The sequence below is a fragment of the Nannospalax galili genome, unplaced genomic scaffold (genome assembly GCF_000622305.1).
Source record: "Nannospalax galili isolate Female #2095 unplaced genomic scaffold, S.galili_v1.0 scaffold340, whole genome shotgun sequence".
Taxonomy (NCBI): Eukaryota; Metazoa; Chordata; class Mammalia; order Rodentia; family Spalacidae; genus Nannospalax; species Nannospalax galili.
The window spans coordinates 763,159-776,353 of NW_008347519.1; the positions used below are offsets into that span (position 1 = coordinate 763,159).

Genomic DNA, 13,195 nt, shown 5'->3' on the forward strand with positions numbered 1-13,195 from the left:
TCCTGCCCATTAATTCTGCTATTCATTATAGCCCTTGCCACTGAGCTGGGGAGGGGTGAGTGAAGTCCAGAACTGGGTCAAGATACTAACCTCATTCCTATCCATCTAATCTTCTGAAAACCCTTCAAAGATGGAGAACTTACACCCTTAATCCTGAAGCCAAAGGATTGTGTTCGTGGAAGAAACACAAGTGGATGTTTCTTACAATAAATCTACACCAGCTGAACTTCCAGTGCCAAGATGCTGTGTTACCCAGGCACACATTCAGCAGTTCATGTTCCATGCAGCTACAGAAAACTAAACAACAGAAGTCACCCACTTTTCCTCTGTCTGGAGATTCTTAAGGCCATTTCTGTTGGACAGCCTGGTAGGGCAAGGACATTAAAGAACCTGTAGACTCAGATCCATCCAGTACTCCCTTTTCTTTTTCATTTGTTTTTGTTGTTTTGAGGCAGAGTCTCACTCTATAGCCCAGGCTGGCCTCAGACACATTGATCCTCCTGCTTCAGCCTCATGAGTTCTGAGATTATAGACATGAGCCACCAGGCCCAACCTAAAACCCTGAAAAAACAGAAAAGAACAGTGGGTAGAAAATGACATAGCACACTACCCTGGAAATCTCTTGGGTCTGGGTAACAGTATCTCTGTCCAGCCTTCTCCAAGAGCTTATGTGACCCAGCTTCCAGTGTAGTCCTTTATTTCTCACACATAGACTCTAAACACCTTAACTTTGCTGTCCTGTAGGATCTTTCAGCCATGGGATAATCCAAAGAGTAGAGAAAGCTATATCCCTAAAAGAATGTCAGCCATTTGCCTTTCAGTTCATACAGCCTTTCAGTTCATACAGCCTTTCAGTTCATACAGCCTTTCAGTTCATACAGCCTTTCAGTTGTGGTATCAAACGTGAGATGTAGAATTGGAGTCAAAAAGATTTAGGAATATAAAGCTTGGCCATCTTACCTTCTAGAGTTTGCAGTTCTCATGGAGAAAAGGACATTATTTACAAGTGATAAAAACTCACTATGGGGTGAGATGGCAGAGAGGTTAAGGACACTGATGCTCTTGTAGAAGACTCAGGTTCAGTTTCTAGGGAGGTTAAGGACACTGATGCTCTTGTAGAAGACTCAGGTTCAGTTTCCAGCACCCATATGGTAGCTAACAACTGTCTATAGCTCCAGTTCCAGGGGATTGATCCATCATCATCTTCTGGCCTCCACAAGCATTGCACACATGAGTACACTTACATACATGCAGGCAAAACACTCATACACATAAAAATTCTTTTTAAAAACTCACCATAGGACACGCTGGGCATAGTGGTGCACGCCTTTAATCCCAGCACTTGGGAGACAGAGGCAGGCAGATCTTTGTGAGGCCAACCTGGTCTGCATAGTAAGTTCCAGGACAGCCAGGAGTACAAGGAGACCCTGTCTCAAAAAGAAAAGAAAAAAAAAAACACCAAAAAAAACCTCACCATAAAGAGCTTGGTACCAAGCCTGATAACCTGAGTTTGAGTCTTCAGAACCACGTGGTAGGAGGAAACCAACTCTTGCAAGTTGCCCCTTGATCTCCACATGTATGCGGTGGCACGTACCCATACACTAAATCAATTCATCAAGGCCCAGCAAGATGGCTCAGGTAAAGGTACCTACAGCCAAGCCTGATGACCTAAATTCAATACCCAGGACCCACATAGTGGAGAGAACCAACCAGTACTGACTTGCTCACCATAAATAATCAGAGAAGAGCTACTCTGGGGGATGGGAGGAGTTAGGGTCAAGCCCTGCCCCAGACATCCCCGTTTCCAATTTCTCCCAGTCAGCTGTGCTGCTCAGCTGTCCTCTCCCCTCCAGCCCTGTCATTTCAGCTCTGCCACCAAGGTGAAAGGCTAGGAGGCCTACGAATACTGCGTGGGTAGCTGGTGTGAGTCCAGAGGGTACTGGGGGGCTTAGCCCCAAAGGAAGAGGACCAGCCCTCCCCCAGCACCATCATCAAGGCCCCAGGGATCCCCTCTTCTCTCCACAGACTGTGGACTGATTTAGGGAGTCTCAAAAGTAAGTTTCCTCTTCATCCTCTTTTCATTTCCCCCATTCCTAGTCTACCCAGCTGCTTCATTTTTTTCCTTGGTTGTGAGTAGTTTGGGTTTTAGAAGTGAAATTGTTTTACTTCAGGATGAGCCAATTAGGGTTGGGGGTGGGATGGGGTGGGGTAAGGCCAGGGAATGGAGTAGTAAGGGAAGCAAAGGCTCATATTACTCTGAAAACTTAAAATAGCTAAGGCCTGAGGCAGGCCAGGACAGAACCAGGCACAAGGCCCCTGGGACTCAGGAGAGAGGTAGGGGAGAGCAAATCTCTCAGGCCTCTCTCCATGCATGCAGGCAGGGACACAGGTTAAAAACTCTTGAAGCCGCTGGGAAGGTGTCATGTCAATCATCAATGAATACCTGTAGGAAAATCGCAAAGCCAGGCAGCCTTTAACATTGTATTGGGTTCATAAACTCTCATGCTGCCCCTTGAGGTGGTAAGATACCAGTTTTAGGAACTTGTTGGGAAGTTCTTTGGTCTGTTGGGCTTTTTTCTGGACCATAGAATCTGATCATAAGCTCTACCAAAGGCTCTCTTGTTTAACCAAGTTTCTCCCAAAGCCTCTCTTCACTGACCACCCTTCTGTAAGGAGCGGAATAAAGGAAAAGAAGAATGGCAGTCAGGGATTAGATATCATAGTGGGGTCCAACCTCTTGCAGGATGACAGAAAAGGAGGTGCTGGAGTCCCCTAAGCCCTCCTTCCCAGCAGAGAATCCTCAAAGTGGGGTGAGTCTGGGCCTTTGACCACTGGGTATGGGGGGCTGGGAAGCCCTAACAGTCTCTGAAGAAAACTGCTTGTATTGATCCCACTTGTGCGTGACTCATTTGTGTTAGGCTATCTAGGCAACAATTGCAGCCCCCAATCCTGTAATCCTGGAGCACACTGCTTGTCCTATGCTAGAAAAAAAGAGAAGGCGACCTTCCTTTTAAGACTGGTTTCCTTCACTCCTTCCCTCAGCTACAGCGGCTGAAGCAGCTATTCAGGAAGGGCTCTCCAGAGACAAAGGAGATGGAGCTTCCCCCAGAGCCCCAGGCGAATGGAGAGGCAGTGGGAGCTGGGGGTGGGCCTATCTACTATATCTATGAGGAAGAGGAAGAAGAGGAGGAGGAGGAAGAACCCCCCCCAGAACCTCCTAAGCTTGTCAATGACAAGCCTCACAAATTCAAAGATCACTTCTTCAAGAAGCCAAAGTTCTGTGATGTCTGTGCCCGGATGATTGTGCGTGAGTCTTGAAGGGAAGTGGAGAGTACGAGATGGAAGGCTCACTGGGGGTGGGGAAGGGCTTAGGAGTGTCTTTAACAGACCATGGCAAGATTCACCTTATGAAATACTGTTTGAGATTGACAATGTAGGGTCCCAAAAAAAAACCAGATCAGAGCTAAAATAGCTGGAGTGGTCCAAAGGGAAAGGGGAAGCCAGAACCTTACTCAAATGTTCTCCCCCTCCAAGTCAATAACAAATTTGGGCTCCGCTGTAAGAATTGCAAAACCAACATCCATGAACATTGTCAGTCCTACGTGGAGATGCAGAGATGCTTCGGCAAGATCGTAAGTAGGCTGTAGGGAACAAAGTGGAAGGGAGGGCACATGTGCATCAGTTACCTCTTACTGACCCCTCAGGTTTCCCTTACATTTCCCTGCTTTTTCTTTCTCAACCAGTCTATTACTCTGAGAAAGAGTGAGCACTCATTGGGGAGGTGGGATTCTGGGCCCTACCTTGCAACTTCTAATGCTTTCCCATATCCTATCCTACAGCCACCTGGTTTCCATCGGGCCTATAGCTCCCCACTCTACAGCAATCAACAGTATGCTTGTGTCAAAGATGTCTGTAAGTGCCCATATGACTTGAGGGAGTGGGCAAGTCTCAGAGATGGTTTTATGCCGCCTCTTTGGAAAGTAAATCTGAAGTGAAATTATTCTATTTCCACAGTTCTCATTCTAATATTTTAATAGTTATTTGGGATACAGCCATTACTTTTTGGTTTATAGTTGCATGAGATAAGAGTTTGTTAGCTAGGACTACAAACAGCCAGAGACAGAGCCAAGACTGAAACCTTAATCTACTTTCAAACCATTTCTAAGTAAAAAACAAGGATTCAGGGGCTGGGCATGGTGGCGCACACCTTTAATCCCAGCACTTGGGAGGCAGAGGCAGGCGGATCTCTGTGAGTTCAAGGCCAGCCTGGTCTACATAGTGATTTCGAGGACAGCTGGGGCTACAGGGAGACCCTGTCTCAAAAAGACAAACAACAACAAAAAAAAAAAAACAAGGACTGTTCTCATCCTTGTTACTGAGTGATACCACACTCAGGACCAGACCAAGAGCTGTGGATATCCTGAACAAGTTCCTGATTTAGCAACTCTTAAAGGTGTATTCATGGGGCTGGAGAGATGGCTCAGTGGTTACGAGCACCTACTGCTCTTGCAGAGGACCCAGGTTTGATTCACATGGCAGCTAACAACGATCTGAAACTCCAGTTCCAGGGGATCCAATGCCCTCTTCTGACCTCTGGGGGCATTGCACAACATGAGTGTACTTATATACCTGCAGGCAACACACTCATACACATAAAAGTTTTTTTTGTTGTTGTCTTTTTGAGACAGGGTCTCCCTGTAGTTCCAGCTGCCTTGAACTCACTCTGTAGACCAGGCTGGCCTTGAACTCACAGATGATCCGCCTGCCTCTGCCTCCTGAGTGCTGGGATCAAAAGCGTGCACCACCACGCCCCGCAAAAATAAAGTTGGTTTTTTTTTGTTTGTTTGTTTGTTTGTTTTGGTCTTTTTGAGACAGGGTCTCCCTGTAGCTCCAGCTGTCCTGGAACTCACTATGTAATTCAGGCTGGTCTCAAACTTACAAAGATCTGCCTGCCTCTCCCTCCCAAGTGCTGGGATTAAAGGCATGCGCCACCACACCCAGCAAATAAAGTATTTTTAATGTGTTCATTGAAGCCAGGCATGGTGGCACACACCTTTAGTCTCAGTAGTTGAGAGAAGGAGACAGGCATACCTCACGGTTCCAGACCAATCAAGACTACATAGTAAGACCCTGTCTCAAACAAAGAAAATATATTCATTTAATACTTGATCAAATTTATTTGGGAGAGAGAGAGGCCAAACTCTGTGAAGAGCATGAGAGCAAAAGAATACACTGGTGCGGGCTGGAGAGATGGCTCAGCAGTTAAGGGCACTGACTGCTCTTGCAGACGACCCGGGTTCGATTTCCAGCACCCACATGGCAGCTATGAACCATCCTTAATTCCAGTTCCGGGGGAATCCGAAGCCCTCTTCTGACCTTTGTGGCATTGCATTACATGGGTGCACTCACATATATGCAGGCAATACACTCATACACATAAAAATAATAAAATATTTTTAAAAATACACTGGTGCATAGCACATCAGCTTGCACACATGCCCACTCCACAGAACAAAAGCCAGCAGCAGTATGATAGTGATTCCAGGCATGCCCTGACTCCCAAGAAATGGACCATATAAGTATTCTGCCTAGAAGGAGGATTCCTGAGACATAGTTACCCCATTTCATTTCCAGTGATGTCTAGAGTCCTATATAGATTGGTGACCTAGGTACTACACAGCTGGCCCTTCCCTGTCCTTCCCACCTCTGATTCCCAAGTCCCTACAAGTACACATTGAGTCCTAGCTGTCTCTTCCTTTAGCGGTCCCTCTAAGCCCTTTTCTACCTCCCAGTAATGTCTTTTCTCCTCCCATCCTGCTAGCTGCTGCCAATCACAATGACCCTGTGTTTGAAACTCTGCGCATCGGGGTGATCATGGCAAACAAGGAACGGAAGAAAGGACAGGCAGATAAGAAAAATGTGAGCACCATATGTCCCCACAGAAGCCCCTCCCAGAAACTCAATGGGACAAGTCATTTCTCCTTTTGGAAAACTGACGGAAGTTACGGATCCTCGTCCCTCGAGTGGCACATAACCTAACAGAAACATTTTTATATGAAATTTTAGATGGTTTGGGGGGCTTTATGTACCTCCCCATGAGCCTCAGGTTAAGAACTTCTGCCACAGCATTGAGACTCTAGTTCAGTGGCAGAGTACTTACCTAGTATGCATGTGTAAGGTCTCCTGGTTCAGTCCTCAACCGTGAAAAGCAAATTCACTCCTGCTATGGAGTAATGCTTTCTCAACTCCCTTCTAAAATTGACAGGTTAGGTTCACAAAAGGCTAAGTCCCAGGCCTGGCATTGTTGGATGACAGAGGTAAAAGCTTTGCTCTTCCATTTGGGAACTATAGTCATTTCAAGTTAATGAGAGAATTCTAGAGCCATGCAAGTATCCATGAAGATTACCTGGTGTGGTCTGTTCATCTTATAGATGAAACTGACGCACAGAGCTAGTGGTCAAGAGAAACCTCGTTGTGTTTTAGAGTAGAGTTACAAGGTTGGTAAGGCCAAAAATGTGTGTTTGGCTCAGCAGGCAACTAATATCTCTCTGGACAACCAGATGGATGAAGATGGATGGATGGTGTTAGAAAGATTCCTAACATTGAATGGCAGGGGCCAATAGGTCCTGGTGTTTTAGGAGTGTCCAACTAGAGAGAAGTTTTTGTTGCTTTATAATGTGATTTGGCCCATGGTCCTCAGCCTTTTTTTCCTTATTGATACAAATGAAGACTCAAATGGCATAGTCTCTAAGTTAATGAGGAAGTTAGAAGGAAAAACATACACACTGAATAGTCTTTTAAAATCTTATAGGCCAGAAGAGCCTAAACTAATGATTTAAACTTTTATGTTGAATTAATTAGTTTTTAGATGTATTTGATTTTTAATTATATGTGTGGGGGGAGGGGTATGTGCATGTGATTTCAAGTGCCTAAGTAGGCCAGATGAGAGAATTGGATCCCCTGCAGCTGGAGTTAAAGGTAGTTGTAAGCCACCTGTTGTGGGTGCTGGGAACCCACCTTAGGTCCCCTACAAAAGCAGTAAGTGGCCGGGCTTGGTAGTGCACGCCTTTAATCCCAGCACTCAGGAGGCAGAGGCAGGTGGATCTCTGTGAGTTCAAGGCCAGCCTGGTCTACATAGTGAGTTCCAGGACAGCTGGGGCTACAGGGAAACCCTGTCTCAAAAAGACCCCCCTCCAAAAAAAAGGCAGTAAGTGCTTTTAACTGCTGAGCCCTCTCTATCCAATTCTTATTTATTTTTCTCTTTCTTTCTATATAAATTTTTTTTTCATTTATGTGTATGTATGTGTGTATGTTCATGGAACCCACAGAGGTTAGAAGAGGGCATCAGATCCCCTAGAGCTGGAGTTGTCGGCAGTTGGCAGCACCCAACATGGGTGCTGGGAACTGAACTCAGGTCCTCTGTAAGAGTACCAAGTGCTCTTAACTGCTGAGCCATCTCTCCAGCACCCTCCCTCCTTTTGGGGGGATAGGATCTCCTGTAGCCCAAACTGGCCTCAAATTCTCTGTAACTGAAGATGATCTTGGACATCTGATCCTCCTACCTACATCTCCAGAGTTCTAGGATTACAGATATTTGCCACCACACGTGGTTTATGTGGTGCTAGGAATCAAACCCAAGGCTTCATGCATGCTAGGCAAGCACTCAGTCAACTAACTACATCCCCAACTCCCATTCTGTTCTGTTCTATAATATTCTATTTTATTCTGCTCTGTTCTGTTCTATTATTCTATACTCTTCTATTCTGAGAGTCCTGTGGTGTGCAACAGGCTGCTTGGGAATTGCTCTGTAGCCTAGGCTGGCCTTGAATTCATGATCCTCCTGCCTTAGCCTCCCAAGTGCTGAGATTATAGGTATGTACCGCCATGCCCCACTTTAATAATTTGAAATTTCATAAGAAAAAATTTGCTTTTCTTGGATAAAAAAATATAACTGCCTAGAAATAACTAGCAATCTGCCTTCAGAGTTCTTGATATAGAGCTTGGGTACAGAAAACAGATTTCTGTCAAGTGAACTATGAATTACAAGGCTGTTTCCAGAAAGACTACCAAACTCTTGAGTTCTGTTCTCTGAAGGGAAATATGAAAACTATGTTGCCAGACAGGTGAGGTGATGCATGCCTGTAATCTCAGCATTTGGGTGGCAGGAAAATCAGGAGTTCAAGGTCATCCTTGGCTACATAAGGAGTTTGAGAACAGCTGGACTGCATGAAATTCTGTCTCAAAAAGAAGGGGAGGAGGAAGGGAAGAAATATAAGGAGAAAACTGTGCTTCTTCCCCCTCCTCCTTTTTTTCTTACACACCAAGTATTTTTAAGGGCAGACAGTATAGTGAAAGGCCTGGAATCTGGATCATAGGTGTTATTTGAAAGAACTCATTGGGGAAGAAAAGCCAGAAAGGATATGTAGGCTGTCCTTCAATATTTAAGAGAACTATGTTTGCTTCACCTTTAAAGCTCCAGAGGGCAAATAATACCAATAACTAAATTAGATTACAGGGAAGTTGACATAGGCTTAATATAGGAAATCCTCCCAAATTGCATGGCATTTTATTGTAAAGTAGTGAACTCCCTGTCATTAGCTATATTTAGGCACAATGTAAGTGACCTACCTGCCAGCATATTTCAGAAGAAATTTCTGCATTAGGCTAGACTAGATATTTTCTCCAAGTATTCCAACCTTGAGATACTATTATTCTACAGCTCTCTGGTCTGACTCTCCGGAGAGGCAGGGCAAACATGGGTTCCCAAGATAGCATCTCTCTAACTCTGGTGTCCCCTCCAGCCTTTAGCAGCCATGATGGAGGAGGAGCCAGAGTCAGCCAGGCCAGAGGAAGGCAAGTCTCAGGATGGTGAGTGTTATCTCCATCCTCAGAGATGGGGTGAGGTGGGTGTGGTCAAGGCTTAGCTGCTTAGGCAGTTGGAGAGGGAAAGGGTAGACCCAGGGTTTGGATATAAAGAGGCCCTCCAACACAAGGGAAAGGGAATAAGGGCTGCCCTCCAGGAGGCAGAAACAATTGTCCATGCTTCCCACCTCAGGAAACAACCCAGAAAGAGACAAAAAGGCTGAGAAGAAGACACCTGATGACAAAGTGAGAACCTCTTCTCCCTCAAGAACCTTAGTCCTCTCCCCAACCCAGGTTTGACATCACTCACATCAGATGTTCCCATCACCTCCATCCACCCTACACACACACACACACGACACAAAACACTCAAATCAGATGCTCCCATCCCCTCCATCCACCCCACACACACACACACACACACACACACACACACACACACACACAAAACTCTCACATCAGATGTTCCCATCACCTCCATCCACCCTACACACACACACACACACACACACACACACACACACACACACACAAACTCTCAGCTCAGAGACCTGGAAGAGGGTTGGTTTAGGGGCCTGGTAACTTATTATCCTCTTCCACCCCCAGCATAAGCAGCCTGGCTTCCAGCAGTCTCATTACTTTGTGGCTCTCTATCGGTTCAAAGCCTTGGAGAAGGATGATCTGGATTTCCCGTGAGAAGCCTTCAAGGGGCGGGGGGAGATTGTGGGGAGTACTGGGAAGTGAGAGATGAACTCTCTATGGGAAAAGGAGAAAGAGTGGGAGTCTTGGCTTCCCTATTGCAGCTGGACCTGGGGCACAGCCAGGAACTAGTATGCAAGTGTAAATAAGGTCCCTAAATCTCAGAGGGCTCTCTGATCCTGTCCTAGGCCAGGAGAGAAGATCACAGTCATTGACGACTCCAATGAAGAATGGTGGCGAGTAAGAAATGGCAAGGGCTAAGGTGGGATATGGGTTGAGTCCAGAACCTGAGAGATTCAGTCTACCACTGCTCTCTTCAGGGGAAAATTGGAGAGAAGGTCGGATTCTTCCCTCCAAACTTCATCATTCGAGTGCGGGCTGGAGAACGTGTGCACCGAGTAACGAGATCCTTTGTGGGGAACCGTGAGATCGGACAGATCACTCTCAAGAAGGACCAGGTAGGGGGCTGGAGAGATGGCTCAGTGGTTAAGAGCACTGACTGCTCTTGCGGAGGACCCAGGTTTGATTCCCAGCACCTACATGGTGGCTAACAACCATCTGTAACTCCAGTTCCAGAGGAATTCGATACTGTCCTGACTTTCATGGGCATTGCACAACACGGGTGCACTTACACACATGCAGGCAATATATTCACACAAAAAAATAAAAATAATAAAACTTTTTATTTTAAAAAAGAAAAGGACCAGGTAGCTCTATTACCCTAATCCAATCCCAGGCCTGAATGCATCTTCACGGACCACACTGCTTGGAGAGTCTAACCCATTAGTGAAGCTAAGACGAGCCTTCATAACTGCCACCCCCCATGACTTCCCTCTGCTCTCATCTGCCTGTCCTTGTTTCAACTCTTGCTCCTTAAGCCTTTAACCTTTTAGATTGTAGTGCAGAAAGGAGATGAAGCTGGTGGCTACGTCAAGGTCTACACCGGCCGCAAGGTGGGGCTGTTCCCCACCGACTTCCTAGAGGAGATTTAAGTGTACTGGCTCCTGCAGGCGGGAGACACCTGTACCTCATTCTGGGCAGACGCTGTGGAGGTTGGGGAAGAAAAGGGCGAAAGCAAATGGACCGGATGGGGGCACGACTTCTAGAACACGACAAGGCTTCTGGGAAGGGACTGGCTTCTGCTTCCCTCTCCCTGCCCAGGGCCTCGGATACCTGCCATGAGCAGCCCTCACTCGTAAATCCCTTCTGGCCCATTCGAGAACTAGAGAAAGTGCGGCTCCACGAGGTGGTGTCGACGGGGATCGTGGGGACGAACTGATGAATGTTGTGAATTTATTAAAGTTTTGACAAAAGTTAGAAAAGTTTGTTCTTTGATTAAGGGGGGAAGAGCTGCGGAGACGGGGAGAATCGTCTCCAGCTGCTCTCCAATCACTGTGGCTGGTGGGAGTAGACAGATTTGCACTCAGGAGGCTAGGCTTCTGCTGGAAGTGAAGAAAGGAGAACCGCACTGGAGTCGCCACCCCTGTGGTTGGGAGGAGGATAGCGTGGCAGGGGTGAATACCCCCTTTTTGGTGGTCGGCCCGTTGGATTTCTTAACCTGGTTCAGAGCCGATCTAGGCCGCCAGGGGGCGATGCAAGATCTCGGTTGGAGAGAGGGATGGGGAAGGGTGGGGGAGTGGTGGCTAAGGGGAGAGAACCAGAGACACCAAGCCGGAGACCCTAGGCCTAGGAGGGGGTGGGGTGCGTGCCGTCTCCATGGCAACACTTCCTCCAGTCCTCGGGGAACTGAGCTAGCGAGGCCGTGGGGCCTAACCCCTCCCGCGCAGCCCCTGCCCCAGCCCTTTCCGACAGGTACCGAGTGAGAGGACGTCAGGCAGACAGCTAACCAGTCCAGGCGGAGACCCCCCTGCGGCGCGCCGTATGCAAACGTTATTATTTGCATATGCAAATATGCAAATATGCCAGCCCTGGTCAGGGCGGCAGGTGGCTCGAAGTGGGAAGGTGTGGGGGGTAGCAGGAGACAGGAGTTTGGGGGCCTAGGAGCCAAGCATTGAGAGGCAGCTTGGGGTGGTCGCTGGAGCGGGGCAGACCGAGGGTCTCGGACTGATAGCGGGTGGGGGGGAGGGTGGTCCTGGCCAGCCAGAAGCGCCTCTTCTCGACTGCCGGTTGTCTGCCAGGACTGAGGTTGGCACCGCCTAGCAAGGTTGGCAGCAGGAGCCCGGGCACCATCTGCTGCTGGCGGGGGGAGGGCAGAGGCTCAGCTGGGCTGGGAAGTAGAGGGCCCCGGGACCGGCAACCCCTCCTCCTCTTTACAGAAGGCTGAGGTGTGCTGGGGGTAGGGAAGCAAAACTCCCTGCGGTACCGGGTTCCGTTTCTTGTTCCCTTTGCCCTTGACTCTTCCGGATGTTCAACAGTGCGAGGCAGCGCGAGGGCGAGGGTCTTACAGGAAAACTCGGACAGCCCCCTTTTTATCATTATTGGGCCAGAATAGGAGCAGATCACAGACACACACACACACACACACACACACACACACACACACACACACCAGTAACACACAAATCAACCTTTTTGTCCCATCCTTCCTTGGAATCGTCTACCACAAGTGAGGGGAGAGACTACGAAAATACCTATCACCTCTATTCATTAAGCGATCCGAGGGACTCAACTCAAGCGCCCCCCCCCCGCCACCAGGCGGTCAAGAGTCCCACCATCACCACAATGCTGAAGCAAAACCAATTTACTGGCTCATTGGGCGGCAGTCTTGGCGTGGGGGTGTCGAAGAGCAGGGAGAGCGGCTGTTCTCCCTACACTCGCAGAGCGCCCCCCTCCCTCGCCTTACCGAGCCGGCAGCTGTCCCTAATTAGAGCGGCGGTTTAATTGGATTTATCAGCAGTTAATAGGAAATTAAGCAAAGGGCCCGAGAGAAGGGGGGCGGGAGGAGCAGGGAGACAGGCTGTGCCCAATTGGAAGGAGGGGTGCTGGGGCACCAGGGGCGGAGAAATGGGCATAGTGACTGAACCCAGTGATCACACCCTTCTCCTCAGTTGTCTGAGGGTGAGTCCCAGGAGAGGGCAGGAGGTATGACAGCGACAGTTTGAGTCCCCAGTGCTTCCCACTCCCACAAGCTGCCTAAGTGATGGATGATGCTGCTGCACACTGCAAAGGTCATAAGTCTGGGCCAAGGAGCAAACTGAATTGAAAAGAGATCAGAAGAAGGACATGGGGTACTAGGGTCCAGGACACAACTTGCATCCCACTCCTCTCCACGCTCTCAAAAAACAAAAACAAAAAAGCTGCCCCTTCTTTAAAGAGTGTGAAGTATGCTGGAGGAGGTAGGGTACAGATTGACCCTGTCTTCAACCTAGTTGGGGGCTCCTGGGAATCTCCTAGTGCTAGTGCCTATATCCCACCAGACATCGTTCCCCCACCCCAAGTGTTCCAGTTGGGGCTGGCAGGGCCGGCTGCTACTGCTGCTTCAGGGGCAGCCCAAGGTCTGTACGGCTGGCCCTGAAGGCCTGAGAAGAAAGCTTGTAGGCAGCCGAGCACAGGGGCCACAGACCTCTGAGTCCACAGCCCCAGGCGCCTCCTGCTCATTATACTGCAAGGCTAATAAGGCCTGCTCTGGGACCCGGGCAACCTCACTCAACCCCGCAGGGCACAAATGGCAGCG

General features: G+C 48.4%; 1 protein-coding gene across 2 annotated transcripts; it reads left to right on the top strand.

Moving 5' to 3' along the window:
• The first annotated feature begins 1,442 nt into the window (after nt 1-1,442).
• Nucleotides 1,443-10,702, top strand: Stac3 (SH3 and cysteine rich domain 3). Of its 2 annotated transcripts, none has more exons than XM_008844084.2 (12): nt 1,443-2,054; nt 2,633-2,810; nt 3,043-3,307; nt 3,535-3,632; nt 3,840-3,912; nt 5,822-5,919; nt 8,802-8,868; nt 9,056-9,108; nt 9,469-9,554; nt 9,750-9,801; nt 9,882-10,019; nt 10,455-10,702. In XM_008844084.2, exons 2-12 carry the CDS (start codon nt 2,745-2,747, stop codon nt 10,551-10,553), a joined length of 1,095 nt encoding a protein of 364 aa, XP_008842306.1. In that variant the 5' UTR covers nt 1,443-2,054; nt 2,633-2,744; the 3' UTR covers nt 10,554-10,702. The 2 variants fall into 2 exon arrangements, with proteins under 2 accessions (XP_008842306.1, XP_029424639.1); XM_029568779.1 differs by having other exon boundaries at nt 2,645-2,810.
• The last annotated feature ends 2,493 nt before the right edge of the window (nt 10,703-13,195 follow it).

Bases quoted from the DNA above. Each gene is read 5' to 3' on its own strand.
- Stac3 (XM_008844084.2), top strand. From the start codon at position 2,745: ATGACAGAAAAGGAGGTGCTGGAGTCCCCTAAGCCCTCCTTCCCAGCA. The intron at 5,920-8,801 runs GTGAGCACCATA...TGTCCCCTCCAG, and splicing joins GACAGGCAGATAAGAAAAAT to CCTTTAGCAGCCATGATGGA. The intron at 9,802-9,881 runs GTAAGAAATGGC...TGCTCTCTTCAG, and splicing joins CCAATGAAGAATGGTGGCGA to GGGAAAATTGGAGAGAAGGT.